The sequence below is a fragment of the Polyodon spathula genome, chromosome 7, assembly GCF_017654505.1.
Source record: "Polyodon spathula isolate WHYD16114869_AA chromosome 7, ASM1765450v1, whole genome shotgun sequence".
NCBI classification, from domain to species: Eukaryota; Metazoa; Chordata; class Actinopteri; order Acipenseriformes; family Polyodontidae; genus Polyodon; species Polyodon spathula.
In genome coordinates this window covers 26,773,823-26,793,839 of record NC_054540.1, presented here as the reverse complement: position 1 = coordinate 26,793,839, position 20,017 = coordinate 26,773,823, and the positions used below count along the sequence as shown (strand labels likewise).

The window sequence follows — 20,017 nt, the reverse complement described above, 5'->3', positions numbered from 1 at the left end:
AATGAGACAATTTTGTGATCTGAGTTTGCTAATTGTTCTTTGACGTCTGTTTTGGTTATTCTATCATTATTTGAAGAGACTAAATCAAGGCCTGCACCCCTCTAGTTGGTGCCTTGACAAATTGTGTTAGGAAGCAGTCATTTGACATTTCTACCATTTCAATTTCAGCTGTCATGCTCCCCAGCAAGGTTTCCCATTTTATATGGGGGAAGTTGAAATTAGTATGGCTTCTTCTTTGCTACACATTTCTAATGTCATTGTGTATTATTTTGCTCGTTATCTGAATTTGGTGGTCTATAGCGTGCCCCTATTATTATGCTGTTGAATTTTTGTCCATTTATTCTGAACCTTATTGATTCTGCATTGTTTTTTTCTTGCAGATTTAAAACCTGGGCTTCAAGACTATTTTTGATGTATAGCGCTACCTCTCTGCCTCTTCTGTCCTGCCTGTCTTTCATATACAGTGTATACCCACTAATATTATATTCGTCTCCATCCTTCTCTGATAACCAAGTTTCTGTAACACCTATCACTTCATAGTTGCTTGTTAGTGCAGTAGCTTCAAGTTCTAACATTTTGTTTTTGAGACTTTAGCATTTAGATAAATACATTTAATGGCTATCTTACCTAATTTGTTGCCCTTATTTTGATGTAGTCTCCCTTCTGTTTCTTTGTTGATTTCTCCCCTCTAGTTTAAATGCTTCTGAACCTCCTTGAGGGTCCTCATAGATTGGCTTCCTTTTTATTTAAGTGCAGTCCGTCCCGCCTATAGAGAGTGCTTGTTGTAGAATGCGGTCAAGGGAGGTGCTGCCTTCCTGTGTGCAGCACAATTTCAGCCATGCATTTAGATAATTTATTTCCAGATGTTTGTATGGTCCTTTGCAAGGTGCCGGCATTATCCCAGAAAATAACACTTTACCCTTCTTCCAGCTTCATCAGATGAGTAAAGCTGACTGGCCCAGCTTCTTAATACTAAGTCTGTTCTTCTGCATTTCTTAAAGGGTGCATAAGGACCTTTTTATTTTATTGTGTTACATGTTCCCATGTGTTGCTACAACTGTTTACGTAAGGTGTGTATATTTTTTTACTTAATTATTTTTATATTTTGACCACTTTTTTTTATAAACTTTTAAATTATATTCCCTGCCTCAATATGGCTTCACATGTACCCACATGGACCTGTCAGCACTACACCTCTCATTATTCTCCTGCCCACATATGTAGCTGAGATGGATTTACCAGTGAGCAGGAGGATGATAGGAAATGTAGTTCTGAGAGATACATGCAGGTACATGTGAAGCCGTCTTGGTAATGCAATTAAAAAAAAAAAAAAAAAAAAAAAAAAATAGTAGTCAAAATGTAAAAAATATTTTAAAAAAATAAAAATTAAAACAATACACACACTTTACTCAAATGTTTGTAGCAACATATGGAAACATGTAGCACAATAAAGTAAAAATGTCCTTATATACCCTTTAACATGACACTATCTGTTATATATGGTTAGATGTAGAAGTGTTGAATTTTTCATCCTGTTTCTTATAGACTGTACCCACGCCATGCGAGTGCTCTGAATAACCTGGGAACTCTGACTACAGACCCAATGGAGGCAGAGCTGTACTACAGACAGGCTCTGCACATAAACACACAGCACAACCGGGCACTATTCAACCTCGGGAATCTCCTCAAGTAAGTTTATTCAGTTGTTCATGAAACCGTAGAGCAATCTCTAAGAAGTATGGCAATATAGGGAGTAGAGTTACTAATAAAATATAATTATATTAAATAACAAATATTAGCATTTTGGTTGTACTGTGATACAAAGATTTCTTATGTACTACAGTACAAAAGCTTTTTTTTTTTTTTTTTTTTTTTAAAATAAAGCAGAATAATACTCCAGTCCAGAACATAATACATGGCAATAAGTCTTCTAAATTAACTTGAGACACCATTAAAATATAGAAAAAAACAAGATACAAAAAATACGGCAGAAATTGTTACTATGAAAAGCAAAAACGGAAATAACTTTAAATTATCAGTTTTTATAAAACAAAAAACAAGTGGCAGTCGTTATTAGCATAGATACAGTACCAGAATTCTTCAATAGTTGATGGGTTTCCTTTTTCTTTTCTTTTATTAAATAGTTATAACTTTTAGTTAGATTCCAGTTTGTTTGCCTCTCAAAAGATAACCTAGCCTGTACAGAATATAAATGAGTAGTTGTCATGCACTTGCCCAATATTAATGAAGTCCTGTGTGCACAGCTTTAGAAGCTGAGGGAGGCATATATTTACTCTGAAATGATAATTCCTTCTCAGCAAGAAAGCACAGTTAGTGGGGATTTAAATGTCACCCTTCAACCCTCTACTGCGTTGTCACTACGGGTAGCAGGAACACTGTTGTCTTTCTCAGAAACTGTTTGTGTTGTGTCTTTGTTCTTTAGTTCAAAATCTCATTCTACTGTAGCTAAAGACAAACATTCAATGTTATAAATATCCAGGCAATAACTATGACAATAAAATTATTTTTAAAAGAGTAATAATTTTAAGTCAGCTGGTTAATTTTGAATGCAAGTTCATGCAACAGTATAAATTAAGGTACTATACTGCATTTTAAAGTAGGCTGTTATACAGTGATTGAGCCATGTGTTGTACAGCATGTACCATAATCCTGGCTGTGCATAATAGTACAGTATGACAGGACGGCAGAGTAAAGATGACGTCCCCAGTCCAGAAAGCTGACACAGAGGCAGGTACTTGCAGGGTTGAAAGCGATGGTGCGCGCGTATTTATCCAAAAACCAAAAATAAATAAAGTACTTTTACAAAAACACACAGCTCACCGAGCAAAATAAAAGGTAACCTAATCCTTAGGTCAGGCTGAGCAGTCGTCTTCACTGATCCTATAACACTATTGTGCTGGTCCTTCCAGCACGCGTAGCACTTGTTTGTTTTCCTCTCTTTACTCGCTCACGTTCCTTCTCTTTGAACACCTATGCCCCGAACAACAAAAACAGAGTTTTTTTAATACATGTGACCATCTCCAGATTTGAAATTTATGAATCAATTGATCTGGAGATGGTCACATTCTGCACAGGGTTTTTATACCTGCGTGGTCGACAGTCACTTTGTGAATAATCACTGACTGCCGACCCTGCATTCTCACTAGCTGTCTGGCGGAGATGATCTGCTAACACTACCTCTGCCAGACCACACTTAAACTGTACAATATTCCCAACAAATAATCCCAAACAATACATACAACAATAACAACAAATCACCACCTTCAAATCACAATTTACAAACCATTCATTAAATACACCCATAAATTCACCTGTTCTAAAACCAAAACCGTACATTTGTTTACAGGCAGGGCTTTGCCCTGCCCCCTATTTATATACAGGGCCCTGTTCTACCCTGCCACATACAGTATGTTGTTTTTTTTTTTTTTGCTGAATAATTAACTTTATTTAACACGGTATGTGAAAACCCAACCTAAATTTAAAAATGCCTGACCAAAGTCACTTCCCCTGCAAAACAAAATGTGCATACTATCCATGTGCGTTTTACCCTCAATATTATTCCCTGTTTTTTTTTATTTTTATTTTATTTAACAATCTTATAAATGTTTAATTATGTATGCTTGCTGGCCAAAAAATGAAAGCTTAGCAAGTTATTATTTATAATTTCCCCAAGGCTAATTGAATAAGGCACTTCAGATTTAAAAGCAAACTCCCATACGTATTTCCCCCATTTTAGATTTCAGAAGAAAACGTATGCAGGATAATGATATTGCCTGAATGACCTCTCCAGGTTCCAAAATGCACCAGGGGGTGGTGCTTCATTCATGTTCCTTTGTCTTCCAGTAAGACAAGTAAGAATAGCTTACAGCTTTCGTTTTATACGTCATCATTCTGTACCCTAATTTTCTGCAGAGAGATTTTTCACTTATGTTCTAATAATCTTATTAGGAATGGTACTTTAATTCAAGTCATTACTGTGGCAAAGTTGTTCCCATAATGAGAAGGTAATTGTTTTTTTGTTTTTTTTCAAGATGTGCCTGAAAAATATTTTAATGGCAAAACTTGGTGCATTTTCCGTAGATAACATTATCATAAGATACAAATCTTATTCAGTCCCATCTTTCAGTTGTCTGGGGTCTGTTTTGATACAGAATAGAATGGAAAACAGCTTTACCTTGTATTTAAAAAAACAATATGAAAGCATATCTTGGTGGCCCACTTCTGGTTAAAGGTTTTTGAATCTGACATATGCCCCTGCTTCTTTGAAATGAGATTGATGATCACAGCTAAGTTCCTATTGCTTGTGGTTTATATTGGAAAACAACTGTACACCTCTGTATCCCCCTCTTCCCTTAACAGCGCGCTATACTCTAGTCTGGGTTGAAAAATGTTTAACCAATTTTTTGCTTTTTTTAAGTCGGTGCACAGATTAATCCAGTGCAATCATACATTTCTGATTAATGCATAGCCTATCCAGGTTTTATATTTGTCACACAATGAGACAAAGAATAATGGTTGATTAATGACTTTAAATTATGAAACAGACACAGACGTATGAAGCCTGGTTAATGTACGTTTTAAAATGGATAAAACAGATTTCAAATTAAACCAATGTAACACATGTCCCATGGGGGTTAACTTGCCATACTGCACTGTAAAGCATAGTTGAATCATAGATTAACACTGACCAGCTCGCATTTGACCAGATACTCAATCTTATTGAAGCACAAAATATTTTAATCATACAACTGCAGTGTATCTCAATCCTTTTTTAGTTTTACACTAAAATATAATATTCCAGTTTTTTTGTTTTTTTTTGGTCTCAAATGTTAGTTTAAGCTTTTGTCTGTTCATGTTTCTTCAAACCTGCCCAATTGAAACTAGCATGGCCACAACCAAGTGGCTCCTTTTTTTCTTGGTGTGTGTGCCTTGTGCAGAAATAGATGGCAGCACATAAAACAGCATGTGCCAAGAAGAACATTGTCAGAAAATGCCGGTATTGGGACATGATGTTTGTTTTCTGATGCTCAACCAAACCAAAAAATAAACAAGCATCCAGGGTCTCTTTAGTGTCTTACATTGTCATTTCTAATAAATTGGATGGGTGGTTTATGACTGAACTGAACAGTATAAATATCTCTAAATATCTCATAAATAGATTATGTAATTTGCTATGTAATTATACATACTTCAATCACTCTCAATTGACTACTTCATCTACTTGATATGTTGTAAGTCTTCCTATATTGATTTTGTTAAATTGATGTAAACTCTCACAATTGGGATTGAATCAATACCCCTCCCTGTGTGTGCAGTCAATACATATTTATGGTTACAGATCCCAGGGGAAGGAGACGGAGGCTGAGCAGCTGCTGAGAGATTCCATTCAGCTTGGCCCCCAGTTTGCAGATGCCTATTCTAGTCTTGCTTCACTGTTCGCTGAGCAGGTAGGCAGCCACATTCAGTTTCCAGAAGTGGAGCAGTAAGATCATGCAGCAGTATATCCACTTGAATTAAACTGATGGGAACCGGGTAGCATTACACAGTGTATTTAAAAGTCTCGTAAATACCTTTAGGGTAATCCACACACAGTCTTCCTGTATTGTATTCATTAACTACATCCTGCCCCCTCATTTCTCTTTCTCTACCCCTGTTTCTGAATACTTCATAGTGAATAAACTTTGGAGATCACAAGCTAGTGCTCACCATAGAAATGTGTCCGATAAACTGACTAAATTGGATTATGCTTCATCCTGTTATCAATTAAATTGTTTGACATTTAGTATGACAACATCATGACCATGGAATATTCATGCTATCGACTGGAGGAATTGCTGCAGCTCTGCTAAACAGTATACATTCCACTCAATGCTGTACATAAACCTAATGGTTCCATAGAGATGGCATAAAACACAGTACTTACATCTGTAGTTTGTGACACAGAAATGCACTAATTATGTGTTATCACCCTTGGGAAAAATAAAAGCTCATGCTGATCATTGCATACTAAATCATTTCTCTTTGGGTCTTTAAACTATACATGGAATACTTTAACCAACTGCATCAAATTCACAAGATGTTTGTACAGTTTATTGCTCCTGCTGCTACTGTATTGCAGCAGCACCAGTGCCAGTGCAAATACATAGGGTTCCATGTGGCACGTTACCCTTATTACAGCGGCCCTATAGTTTAAACTGATTCCAACAGGGAAGTAGTATAATTGTTTTACTTGTGCTGTCTGTCTTCTTGGACCACCTTGAATCTGGGATGTTACACCTAAAGGGAATATTCCATTGCAGTTGCAATAAGGGTTTAGAGAACAAGGTCCAGCACATTTTATAGTTTCAAACAGTCTGGCAATTTGAGATGAGGATGATTTTAAAAACATCCCTTGCTATCTGACGTTTTTGTGACTAAGGGTGATAAGCAACACAGAGCCTTTTACATTAAAAGTCACTCTTGTAGACACTGATAGATTGCCAACATCCCTGTTTACTTTTATTTGTTTTTGCAATATAATTTTCTTCCTGCAGTTCTAGTTTCTAGAGTATGTTTCTCGTTTGCCACAAAGATTATTGGCAAAGCACCAAAAAGAATTTCAGATCACATTGATATGTGTCTATTACATGTACTATCTAAATTGTGTGTGTGTGTGTGATATATATATATATATAATCTCATGTGTATATATATAGAAAGAAAAGAAGAGAGAAATGAGCACAAGACACCAAGACCATTCAAGGACTATTCTTTTTATGTAACTAGTACAATCAGTGCTTAATTTGTACAGAGAGAGGTGGCAATTTGGAACTGTTTTTAAAAGTTATTTACTAGTGATACAAGTTTACATTTATATACAAAGCAGTAGCATGCGAAGAAAAAATAAATTGAAAGCAACCGCGGGGCAACAAAAGAGGAAAGAAAAATACAACAGTAATTTCAGACTTTATTTTTTATTTTTTAGCCTCTGGATGTATTTTCCAGCTACACACACTTTTTTCGAAAGTTATTCCACACTAGATTCATTTGTGTAATTTGTTTTCTGCACTTTCATGTAATTGTTGCATACCAAGCAGAATTCATGACTTTGTTTAGATAGATATTTTTAATGATTTATGGGGACAACTTGTGTACTTTCTAGAAATAAGTTGATTTTCTGCAACTTATATATTATATTACATTACATCGAAGAGTGTAGTGCAGGTGCTCCACATTTCTGTGTGTAACTGTTCAAATGCTTATAGCAGCATACACAACAAATGTATCGACAGTCCTGTGTGGATAGATGCTGCTACTTGTAAAACGTGAATTGTTATTTTTTACCCCGAGGTGATTAGACTCTTCAGTTTGTCTCTGTTGAGTTTAGTTTACAGCTTAATACAATCAGGAGCCGCGCAATCTCTCAGAGCTATCCTCCATCTGTTGGGGAGCTTTTTGGAACAGAGATGTGTTTTAGTTCAGAGCGGAGAACAGACTTTAAAAGCATTGGGGACTTGGAGCTGGTCTTAACAGAGTGCTGGTAGCTGTAACTGTTCCTTTTTTTCTTTTCCTTTTTTTTTTTTTCCAGAAACGATTTGAAGAAGCAAATAAAATATATCTGAGTGGAATTGAAAACTGTCCAGACAATTCTGATCTGCATAATAACTATGGAGTTTTTTTGGTTGACACAGGTAGGTAATGAGGCGAAGATTGTGCATTGCTGTTTTAATAGTCTTGAGTGACAAAATAGAAAATCAGAAATTAATTTGGCAGTGTATGCATCTATTTGTTGTGCACTGTGCATATTACTTTTTATAAGACATCACATTCAAAACTTCAGAGTAAGCAAAGTGTACCTGTTTCAAATCAGCGCAACAGACGTCTTGGCTGTGTTTTTATATATAATGGTTCATATAACACACTGTCTTGTAGTAACGCAGTCATGCATTTAACATTTTGTTTCTTGCAGGAGAGGGGGATAGAGCAGCCAAGCATTACCAGCAAGCCATTAGGCTCAAACCCACACATTATGTAGCTATGGTGAACCTAGGAAGACTGCTTCGATCCTCCAATCAGAACAGTGAGGCTGAAGCCTGGTACAAGAAGTGCGTACACTTTACAGTACACATTTTTCATCTTCACATTTGATGCACAGCTCTATTCAATTATTCTCTATGTTAAGTTACATCACCCGTGTTGTCCAATAAAAATGAACTGTTTCACCGCCACATTATTTTAACACTTTGGCCAGGTTTTATATATATATATATATATATATATATATATATATATATATATATATATATATATATATATATATATACACACACACACACACACACACACACACACACACACACACACACACAGTAGAATTGTTTATAAACTGTTAGATACGAGTTGCAAGCTCCTTAACATTATGCGTCTAATAAAACAAAACAATTTGCAACTTTTAAAATGTTCTCAATAATGAATTCTGTTAACACCTCTTATTAATACGGTGATATATCATTTCTGTCAGTTAAATGGGGGCCTCCTCTTTTGCTTTTCAGGGCTTCACACGTCACTCGTAAGGTTGAAATATTGACCCCTCTTGGGGCACTTTACTATAACACTGGGAGATATGAAGAAGCGCTGCAGGTCTATAGAGAGGCTGCTGCACTTCAGCCAGACAACAGTGAGATCTGGCTGGCATTGGTGAGTCCTCTTAAGGGTTACCAGGCAGGTGAGATATGTACTGTGAGCTCGGGTTCCATTGCTGAGTTCAGTATATTTGGATTCAGGCAGTATATTTTGTTCTGTTATTTGCATTGCAAAGGTGTGATGCACAGTTAAGAGGCATATTCTATTACCCTTTAAGAGCTAAATTGTAGTTTACTGTAGATTGTAAGTGGAATAAATAAAAACAAGGTTTATTGTTCTCAATAGCAAGCGTCACAAAGTGTTTAATTCCGATCAGTTTATTATTAAAATCTTATTGAAACAAACAAGAACAATCCTAGATTCTCTTTCAGTCTACAGGAACATTAACAAATCCACATTCAGAGTCTGTTGTATCAAGTGCTCGTCAATATTGTGATGACTTTAGGAATCACTTTAACAAGAAAGTCACTGACATTAGAAATCAGATACCTAACTTCGTACCAAATTTAGATGTGTCATTTAACAATAATAGTAATAATAATAATACTCTTGGTCATACCCAAACAAACTTTAGAGCATTTTTCCTTGATTTTTTGAACTGGATCTGGTTACTATAGTTTAAAAGATGAAACCAACAACATGTGCATTAGACCCTATTCCCACTTCGCTTTTTGAGGAAGTATTTCCCAAAATAAACACTGCAGTTTTGAATGCAGTACACCCTCGCTATAACGAACCTGTTGAGGTCCAAGCCTTTTGTTTGTGATATCAAGAGGTTCGTTATAGTGAAAGGACAATCAAAATGAACAATAAACTGTTGGAGTAAGTTAATGAGGTGATTGTAATTAAAAGTAGAATTACATGTATCTGTTCGTCTTTTCATGTATGCAGTATTCTGCCTTTGCTTTATCCAATTCGTTAAAATTCGGCTGTTTGACCGATGTGAAACACAGCCCCTCCTACTCTAAGCATTCCTGCACTTCACTTCATGCTTCTCATAACATGTATGAGAAATTTCAGTCTGGGTTCAGGCCTTCTCATAGCACTGAGACAGCACTTATTCAAGTGGTAAATGATGTGTTGGTATCCTCTCACATGGGCTTACTTTTGGTTCTTATATTACTATATTTAGGAGCTGCATTTGACACTATTGATCATTCTATGTTAATTGATCGCCTTAAAAATGTGGAATTCTCAGATAGCTTGATGTATTGGTTTCGATCCCCTGCAGGTCTTTGATTTAGGTCTGACTTTAGGAAATTGTTAGAGTCTGTGTTTGGCTCTCCAAACTGCAGCTGCCCACCCCTCACCCGTAATGCACAGCAGCCTATGGAATAGCCAAATAGAGCAATGGGCCTCAAGATGGGTGTATGACGTATCTATACAATTAATTTACAGGTGTGTGGCAACACACAGCAAAGATAGCAGGCAGCACCCCCCTCCCCTCTTCATTTCCATACTTTGATGGTACACGTTGGATGCCGATATGCCTGTGTAGCAGTGAAGAACACAAATAACTGTATATGTAAACACACTACTGCTGTCCATTGTGATCAATACAGTGATAAAACACGTAACTGCTCCGCCTATCCAGATCAGATGGCGGATCAGTTACCCAACTCCAGAGTAGACTGCTGCTCTGACACTATTTGAGCCAGCGGTGCGCTGTTATTGGAACTAGCGGTGCGCTGTTATTGGAACTAGCGCATCTCAATTATCGCGCAGATATTGGTATATTCAGATGAATTAAGGCTTTCGCGCAATTCAAATTTGATTGCGCTGTGTGCCTATTGAATGTCCACCTAGAATACATTTGCATCACATGTTTCTAATTACCGATGCATTACCATATGCTAATATGACCGTATTAAAGGAACAGAAGGAAGGCAGTGTGCTGAACAGAGGTGAGTGCATGTTTCCACACTCATCTGTTGGGCATGGGAATACGCTATAAATATCACTATGATATGAACATGTTATATATGTTATTATGGAAACAAAAAAGAGGCTTATTGCTTGTATGTTTTTGCCACAAATTGACTATGGTGATGCAGTATATAGGTTTGCATCACCATCAACTTTAGGTAAACTGGACTCGCTATATCATGCAGTATTGAGGTACATTACAAATACAAGATTTAATACTCATCATTGTATATTATACGATTTGGTAGGCTGGACTTCTTTGACTTTACGCAGGTGGTATATTCTGGTATATAAGGCTATTCAATGTAAATTATATGAATATACTTATATAAATGAATACCTTATAGCTTCCCATAGTAACCATAGCCTCAGATCTCATTCTTTTTTGCATTTTAAAATCCCAAGTGTGCATACTGGGGCTGGTAAAGGATCCTTTGCTTATTATGCCCCATGGTCTTGGAATGAGTTCCAGACCGAGATATCTTTATTGCAATTTAAAGTAAACTGCATGATTTCTTGACTGAGAGTTGTAACTGTTTTAAATAGTTGACTACTTTTGTGTATTTTGTTTATTGTTTTAAATTTGATTTGCCTTTGTGTCTTAATTGTATTTTATTGTGTATTTGTTCTTGTTGTCCAATTGACTTGCTGCTACCTGCTTGGCTAGGTCTCACTCGTAAAAGAGGTTTTAATCTCAACGTGACTACCTAGTTAAAGGATAATAAATTGTGTGTGTATGTGTATATATATATATATATATATATATATATATATATATATATATATATATATATATATATATATATATACATTAGAAAACAACGACTTGTTTGGAAAAAAATGGTTTTCTGAATAAGCTGTCTAGAAGGACTAGTATTCCGATAGTATCTTAATACTATGTGGGTATTTAGTATCACGTTTTCAGAATACTGGTGTCCAGAATACAGATGGATTCATTCAGAATACCCTGCTTACATGGCATGGAATAGCTATTCAAATTTCCCACTATTCCGAATACAACTAGAATCCTGATAGAACAGGACAACCAGAATAGGTGCCCAGATAGCAATAACGGTGCAGTCAATTGCACCTACCACACGCGGCAGGTGTGCGACCTCATAAAAACCCAGCATTATCTCCTCCATTTGCTCTGGTACTGGGAAATGTAATATGTTCCTCAGCATGTCGCAGCAACGCGGTTATGAACTTGTTGAGGTGGCGGACACAGCTGACTGGGTGATCCCCACTGAATCACCTGCTACCATCTGGAAGGTCCCGTAGCCAGGATACACATAAAGACAAACACTACCAATTGTTGAGACAAGTCATGACTGTGCAGGTTTGTTCTGTCCAGGTCATCATGCAGCATGTGACATAGATGAGTCAGCAAGTCTCGGTCGAGACGATACCTTGCTCATTGCTGAGCTCCTCATGTGTGCTGAGACCAGCACACCCTTTCAGCATATCTTCGCCTATGTCGGGGTTGCTGTTGCTGGGTGTGCCTTGCATCATTCACATCCACTTGTCGACGGACACTCTGCATGCTACCCACGTTTCTCATTGTTGCCTGTTTGTAGTCAGTGCTGGAATGGTAGTGTGTGCAGAGTTAACGCAGTCTTTTTACAATCCTTATTCTGCGGGTCACAAACCTGGTTTTGTTCTTGGCGCATACCTTCGAATATACCAGGATCACACATATTGTCAGCCACTCCCCCCATATTGCGCGATGCGTACATTTTATTTCTGCACAGCGCAGAATGGATTGTGACGCGCAAAAGGACGTTTTGAATATGGCAACTTGGCACAATTTCGGCACAACGGCCATTTGCGACGTGCATACCCCTCTGCGCGGTGCGCAAACCTTTCGAATATTGGGCCCATGGAGTTAATTTTCATTCTTATTCTGACGATACCCAATTGTATCTATCTTTCAAGCAGGGTGACACCTCTGCTGCAAATATTTTGAATACCTTTCTTGAAGACGAAAAAAATTGAAAGTTTAAAAACGTTTTAATCTTAAACTCTGATAAAACAGAGGTGATGATTCTGGGATCTCAGAAACAACAGAATACCGTAATATACATTTGTCTGATTTTGTCCTTGATGGCTTCTCAGTGGAAATGAAAAACTTAGAAGTGATCTTTGACCCAGATCTTTCTTTTGAACCACAGTGGTTTGCAGTGCGCAGGTGTAGTGGTGATGTGATTAGAAAACATATGACAGACAACAAAATTCACTGTCCAAACAATATGTTTATTTATAATTCTGGTCTGGTGACCACAAAGAATAATCCCAGGCAATACAGAGCAATGGGTTGCAGTCTGGAAAGGAAATAATAATACACAGTTTGAAAGAATAAACACAGTAGAACACACACAAAGCCACACACACAAGTCCAGAGTGAGTGCTAAAGTGCTCATGGTGAAATACAATTTATTCATGCACAGTTGTGAAGTGTAGTCCAGGTTTAGTGCTGGCTTTTAGCGACAGCTCCAGATCATGTTAGCCGTCTAATAAGAACAAACAAGTAGATTTTAGACACAACAATAACAAACAAAACACTCATGGTAACTCATAGTACTCCTTTCTCGGTTCAGCTTAACCATAACAAAAGGAACAGATCACCTAGCCATATCCCCTTTGTTAGTAAGTGCAACAGTTTCTCCTCCGCGGTTGCCACATCGCTTTCCCTCTGGACCAATGACTTGGTGTACCGTAGCTCCGCCCCCTTTCTAGATGGCCGACTTCCACCTTACCCTTGGAATGAATTGTCTGACCATTCAGTCCGGGGCACTCTGTTCCCTTTACACAGCAACCAGGTCAGGAGTGAGATTTATAACCGAGATTTATTCTTTCTCTGTCACAACCACAGAAATAGAAAGATTACCAAAATCTCTTTCTTTAGTCTAAGAAATATTGGCAAGTTCAAAAGTATTCTTTCCTGACTAGATGTTGAGAAACTGATGCATGCTTTTGTATCTTTAAGAATTGATTACTATAATGCCCTATTCTCCTGTAATTGTAGTCCTTGTTAATTCTCATCTGCAATGTACAAAATGCTGCTGCTAAAGTTTTAACAGGGACTAAGGCAAGAACACATTATCCCTGTGATAGCCTCTTTGTACTGGCTTCCTGGCCGGTTTAGGATAGATTTTAAAGAACTCCTTTTAACCTATAAGGCTTTAAATGTCCTTGCCCCATCTTACTTAAATGATCTTTTTAACCCCATATGTTCCAAGAGGCTCACTCCGATCAAAGGATGCAGGGTCACTTACTATGCACAAAATTCAGAAATAAAACACTGGTGGTAGAGCATTCAGCTGTACATTGTGAAATGACCTGCCTAGCCCTGTAAGGAAAGCTCCCACTGTTGCTGCCTTTAAAACTAGATTAGAAACACATTTGTATAATCTATCTTGTATATCGTAACGTTTTCTTACCCTTTATTGCTTGTTTTACTGTTTTATTGTGTTGTTTTTATTCTGTTGTTCATTTTAGCTGCTTATTGTTACTTTTTGTAATATTTTTTAATGTTTATATCCTTGTAAAGTGCCTTGTGGCGATCTATCATGAAAGGCGCTGTATAAAAATAAAGATTGATTGATTGATCATGCATGTGTTTTCTAGGCCCAAGTCTTGGCTATGGCTGGTCGAACCAAAGAAGCAGAGAAGATGACTCTTGAGATCATATCCAAGAACGTGGCATGTATAGAATGTTATCGGCTCTTATCTGCAATTCACAACAAGCGGGGCAGTCATAATGAGGTACATAAAGAAATATTTTGAGAGACTTTACAAAGCATATTTTGTTCTTGTGTTTCCATGAAATACACTTATTACACAATAGTTCATTGCCCTTTAGCCCCAGCCTGCCCTCAAGAGTCAACACTTTCATTCTCACTTTCCTTTCTGTCTGCAATAGTAACCTCTCAATCCTGAGGCAGCTAGGCTATTATTGCTGTGGTTTTTCTGCAATTATTTACCACATACTGCACTGTGGAATCTTGTACCATTAGTATTCTTTTAGTTGAGGTAACCGGAAGTGATTTTAATCTCATCTAAAAATTATAAGAAGACACCATATCCACTGGCAGGGCTATAGCTAATGGAGAAAAACTTCTAATTTAAGTAATAACCAGTCTTACCTTTCATGACCTAGCTAGTACTGATGTTCTGCTTAAAATGATTAAATCAAGCGCATTGTATTGCTATCCCTACTCATAGTTCTTTTTCTGCATTTATCAGCGTCCATTATGAAGTCAACTATTAAATTAGATTATGGCTATAAACTTTGTTGGGACTGTATTTGGTTGTTATGCAGTATGGTTAATCAAAACCACAGTAAACAGTAGGCTTCCACAGCCCAAAGTAAAGAGAAACAGTTGTGTGGATTTAAGTAGGTAAAGATGGTAAGAATGTTATGTTAAGTCTGTGGCCTGTGGTGTTATAAAAGTGCCCGATACAAGACTGTCCAGCATTTTTGTGTCACATTAGAGATTCTGCATTACATTGCCGTATTAGTAAAAGGTGCATAACTATGAGCCAGTACTATCATAGCATAATTGTTATATTCAGTTTATTACAGTGTAGCTACTTCCATAGTACTGTTTGTTTCAGAGAATATGTCAAATTGTTGATTTGATTTTGTAGCTGCTTTTCACTGCATGATTAACATTTTAGGAACAAGAACCAATGCATTGATAATTCCCCTGGATTACAGGCTTGTTTGGTTTGCCTGTATCTTGTTACGTCACACTGACATGTAATAATCCCTGCTAATTCCTATGAAATAGCTTTTGTCCTATTTTTGTACAGGTTACTGAGGATTACAAGTCAGTTTTCAGACCCATTTATTTTTTTGTGACCAAATGTTTTTTTTTTTTTATTGATGAACTCATAGAGAAATAACAGTACAGATACAAATAGAAAAAAGAGAACAAATGAGATCCCAATTTTTTTTCCTCTTTTTTTTTTACCCCCTCCCTCACTCCCATCCACTACCTCCCACAAGGACCCCAGAGATCTAAATTAGTCTGGATTTAACAACGACTTAATTAGAGCAAGTATACATTTCCAGGCATTAATCGTCTGTTCCTTGGCACCATGGATCCGAGCTGTAGATAGCTTGAAGTAAATGATATCAAGGAATGCTAGAGCCCATTGGCACTAGGGAAGGGAGTGTGGCGGCTGCCAATGCAGAGTAACCATTTTCTTTGCTGCAGAGAGGCCAGCCAACAAAATGCATTTCTGCTGTGGAGATAATTGGAGATGAATCATCATTCAATAAAAGAACCAGAGCGGAGCAAGGGACTACCCTTCCAAACATAGTTGAAAAAGTAGAGGAAACCCACTCCCAGAATAAAGCTACAGCCAGGCATTCCCAAACCATATGCAGAAAGGTGCCGAGGGCATAGAGAACAGTCGGGTAGTGGAAAGCCTCATAAAGAATGTCTACGAGGGGTTAAGTATGTCCTATGAAGGAAGTTAAAGTGAATCAGCTGATTATTAGGGTTCCTCAAAGCTAAGCCTAAATTATTCCAGATGGTATCCCAGTTAACCTCAATGTCTAACAGAGCTAGGAGTTTTCAGACCCATTGATGAATATTATTTGTTTTTGTAGGCTCTTGATGCTCTGGAAAAAGCCAACCAGGTCAATCACAAGGACCCCCGGGTCAAGGCTGAGCTGTTATTTTCAAAAGGAAACCAACTGAGAGAAATGAACCTTCTTGACCTTGCTTTTGAGGTATGTTTTTGTTGTATACTTTATAAAACATTCACAATTGGATAAGTGCATTGATAAGCTGATTCATTAAATATAGATAAATTTGCCGTTTAAATTGTGTTGATTTTGTCTTTACAACTCACTGAAAATGGAAAGTGATCTGTCTTAACTGTTTGTAAAGGGGCTAGTCTGAATAAAAGAAAAAAACAAGCTCTGCACCTTTTTAATACACATGTCAAGACTAGGAAGATGAAATACTACAGAACTGCCAGCAAGGAATGAGGCGTAGTTGGGTTGATTCTATTTTTGAATCCCTCTCATAATGGGTCATTTAAAATCCCTATCCGGATACAGGAAATCAACAAGAAAGTACTCTATTTAGAATTGTAACTTCCGCCTATTTCCTATCAACACGCAGCCTACCAATTCACTTTCGTCATTGTTGTGGCACATGGGCTGTGGGCATATTATTTTTAGCATTACAAAACTAGAAAGAAAAAATAAGTGACCCAAGGTGCAAAACCTTTCCGGAAGATTGTTTCTGTAAATGACAGTAAAAAATTGGACTGTGCCTTTAGTAGTTGCTTTTGTGTTTAGATAACATTTTAATTTATTTCAGTTGCCTGTAATTACCTGGATACCCACACTCAAGAAACTGATCATTGGGTTACTACTTATTATTGTAAATATGGAAATACCAAGATGTGCTTTTAATGCCTCGGTTCCCTCTAGAGGTTCATGTTTTGTATTGGTCACAGTAATCCATCACGTATCCGCTCTAGCCATTTATCCGCCATGATCAACCTCTTCAGCAATGTTAGTTTATTATTGAACAGGGAATGTTGGTTCAGAGATTGTAGATCCTGGCAAAGTTTTCGTACACTGTGTTGTATGTGCTCCATCTGCAACCATTGCTGGTAGTGTAACGTGAGCTGTTCAGTGTGTTTATGTAAATAAATCCTGATCGCCTGCAGGGTGTATCTCCTTCAACCTGTGTCTCGATCTCCTGCCTGTCACTCAGAGAATGCACACACCCGCACAGCAGATTACTCTGTCACAAGCATTAATACTCTGTATCTTTCTAAACAAGGGATTTAGGGGAGCTCCCTAATAAAAGCTGAATCTCAAAACAGTAATTGTGTGACTATATTAATTGTTACAGCTGTGTATAACGGTATTTTTAAAATAGGATTCATTCATCCGACTTTTTACATATGCGCCCTTACTCTGGTCCCACCGCAGTCGGATATGTGACGGATTCCAGTTTAAAATGGATTACCTCGTGTCCGTCAGTCCCATGGATTGACACGGATATGAAGCTATTTACCTCAATCTATAAGCATAGATATGAGTCATAGCATTCTGGCAACATGTGTCATGAGCATTGTCTTTTATTTATATTTTTGTAAATACCAGAGCTATAAGCAAGCAGTGGCATTAAACCCAGATCAGTCACAAGCCTGGATGAACATGGGAGGAATCCAGCACATCAAGGTACCGTGTTTTTAAAAGCTTAATGTATAGAAATAAATGGTTTTGAACCATGTATGAATGCAGAAATAGTAAAATAAATTAGTACAATTACTCAAAAAATGTTTTGACCAGAAATTGTTATGAATGACTTTATCTGCAAGAAAAGAGCTTTGGTCTGTTCTGCATTGCTGTTGAGTGACATTTTAAATTAGTACCAATGTCACTTATGCTGTATATTGTAGTGCCTTTCACATACTTCAGCGTTTTACAAGTGGTGAGCACTGACATTCCCATGCTACATTATGTGAGTGTAAATCTCACCCACCTGTCCCTTTTGATTGGGGTCAATAGCCTGGCCAGGTTAAAACTTCATTTCCCACAGTTCCTTGCAACCACCTTCTGTTTATCCTTTCTCCTCATTGGCTCATTTAAATATGCACTCCTCCAATCCCAGAGCTCTTTTGGAGCCAGCACCTGTACTAAAGCTGGCTGATTAGGTCTTGTGGGGGACTCCCTTTCTCTGACAGCACTGCAAACTTAAATCTTAGCATCTTTAGATAATTCCAGTGTAGTCATATTTTTAAAATGTATTTATATCCTGCACTTTGTCTAAACTCTTCTTTTTGTTTTCACGGTTACTTGTTTAAGTTTAGCTGTTTTTTAAGGTCTGTTTAGTGTTTGTTGTTTTGTGTGTTCAGTCCTGATTTTTTCCAAACAACTGTTCACCATTCAACTCGGTACTACTGGACAGACTCATCATTTTCAACGTATTCAATTTTTTCAACCTTCTGCAATCGCCATTGTTATTGGCCACTTTGCTGCACTTCCTTATCTGTTGGTGAGATCGTTCCTTTTCTGTTTGGGTTTTTTCTACTTTAATTTGATACTTTGTTTCCTGTATTTGTTTGGTTTTCAATTACATTGCTGCTCTGCTTGACTTGTTAGGCCTAACTTTAATGCACCATCCATTGCCATCCAGACTTGTTGTTGTTACTCTTGCTAACTTATTTAGTTCTAGGAATACGGCCAGTAGTATTTCCTTAGGTAAGGACAGTGCAACTGCTTCTCAGTTGTGAAGAGTGACCGTTACAAACTTTCTTCCTAATGAATTTTGTGTCTTTCCTAAATGAGTTGTGCCTTGTCTTTGCAGGGAGACTACGTGTCAGCACGGGTGTATTACTCAAAAGCCTTACAGCTGTCTCCGGGCAGCAAGCTTCTGAAAGAGAACCTGGCCAAGCTGGACCGCTTAGAAAAGCAACTTCAGGGAGAGAAAAGAGCAGATTTTCATCTTAAGACCTGAATAAGCAAATATATTGCCAGAGGAAGAAACCAGGATGATCAGAGCTGGATTAGGAGACAAAGACACCATGGGTGTACTGCCAACTCAGGACAAAGAAATGGAGAGGATTTGTTCATTTTCTGGTATCTAAATATCAAGGAAAAAAGAACACCCACCCGTTTCCTGAAAGTTTGGGGTAGCCTGTGAGCATTAAAAAACAAAACAAAACACTGTTTTCAGAACTGATAACATCACTATAGTAAATGTAATACAAAGTTTTGATAAGCTTATTTTAATGTGTTCATTCAACATTGTTAAAGTTCTTATTTTTTTTACTTGGTGTACAATGGACTTCTATGGGAAGTCATAGATTGCCTGGAATTAATTGAGTTTATAATTTTCCCTACAAAAACGATAATGAGCAAGGGTGTAAACCCTAAGGCAGAAACAAAAATGTGACATTATTTTGCATTATCCAGCAATCAATTAATCAATATTTATTTTATATAGCGCCTTTCACAGTGGACCACCATCACAAAGCACTTTACAAGATAGTGAGGAACAATGCATAATACATTAGATACAGTGAAATACAGGACATAGTACATTAAATACAAAAAAATGAAAATACATTAAAGTCCGTATCTCACATAAAGTGTTTTTTGGCTTTGGGGTCGTACTTGGTTTACTTTCATAATGAGCAAGAAATTAAATCTCTGTGATCAATTTTCGAGCACCGAGATACATAAAAATATCATTAAATCTGGAAAATATCGACAAGTACCGATGATGCACAAAGGTATGACGTTACTAAGGAAACGCATATCAGGAAGAGATGAGAGATAGACATGGCTTCAGACTGTGAAAGCGATCATTACAAATTTCTCTGACATTTTGAGTAGACTGTTACAATAAGGACAGTGGGAGTGTGGTGTGTGTAATGAAATAAATTTTGGGACGCAAGAATGAGCGGT

The 20,017-nt window shown here is 37.3% G+C and overlaps 1 protein-coding gene across 1 annotated transcript in view; it reads left to right on the top strand.

Annotated features, from left to right (window-relative positions):
- LOC121317823 (protein O-mannosyl-transferase TMTC1-like) overlaps positions 1-19,562 on the top strand; it is a 95,180-nt gene extending 75,618 nt beyond the window's left edge. Inside the window, exons 11-19 of the mRNA XM_041253926.1 lie at positions 1,546-1,689; positions 5,360-5,468; positions 7,589-7,691; positions 7,970-8,105; positions 8,553-8,697; positions 14,197-14,334; positions 16,190-16,312; positions 17,708-17,785; positions 18,915-19,562. Of these exons, the coding sequence (XP_041109860.1) occupies positions 1,546-1,689; positions 5,360-5,468; positions 7,589-7,691; positions 7,970-8,105; positions 8,553-8,697; positions 14,197-14,334; positions 16,190-16,312; positions 17,708-17,785; positions 18,915-19,064 (1,126 nt within the window). The 3' untranslated portion in view covers positions 19,065-19,562. The remainder of the gene's footprint in view (positions 1-1,545; positions 1,690-5,359; positions 5,469-7,588; positions 7,692-7,969; positions 8,106-8,552; positions 8,698-14,196; positions 14,335-16,189; positions 16,313-17,707; positions 17,786-18,914) is intronic.
- The last annotated feature ends 455 nt before the right edge of the window (positions 19,563-20,017 follow it).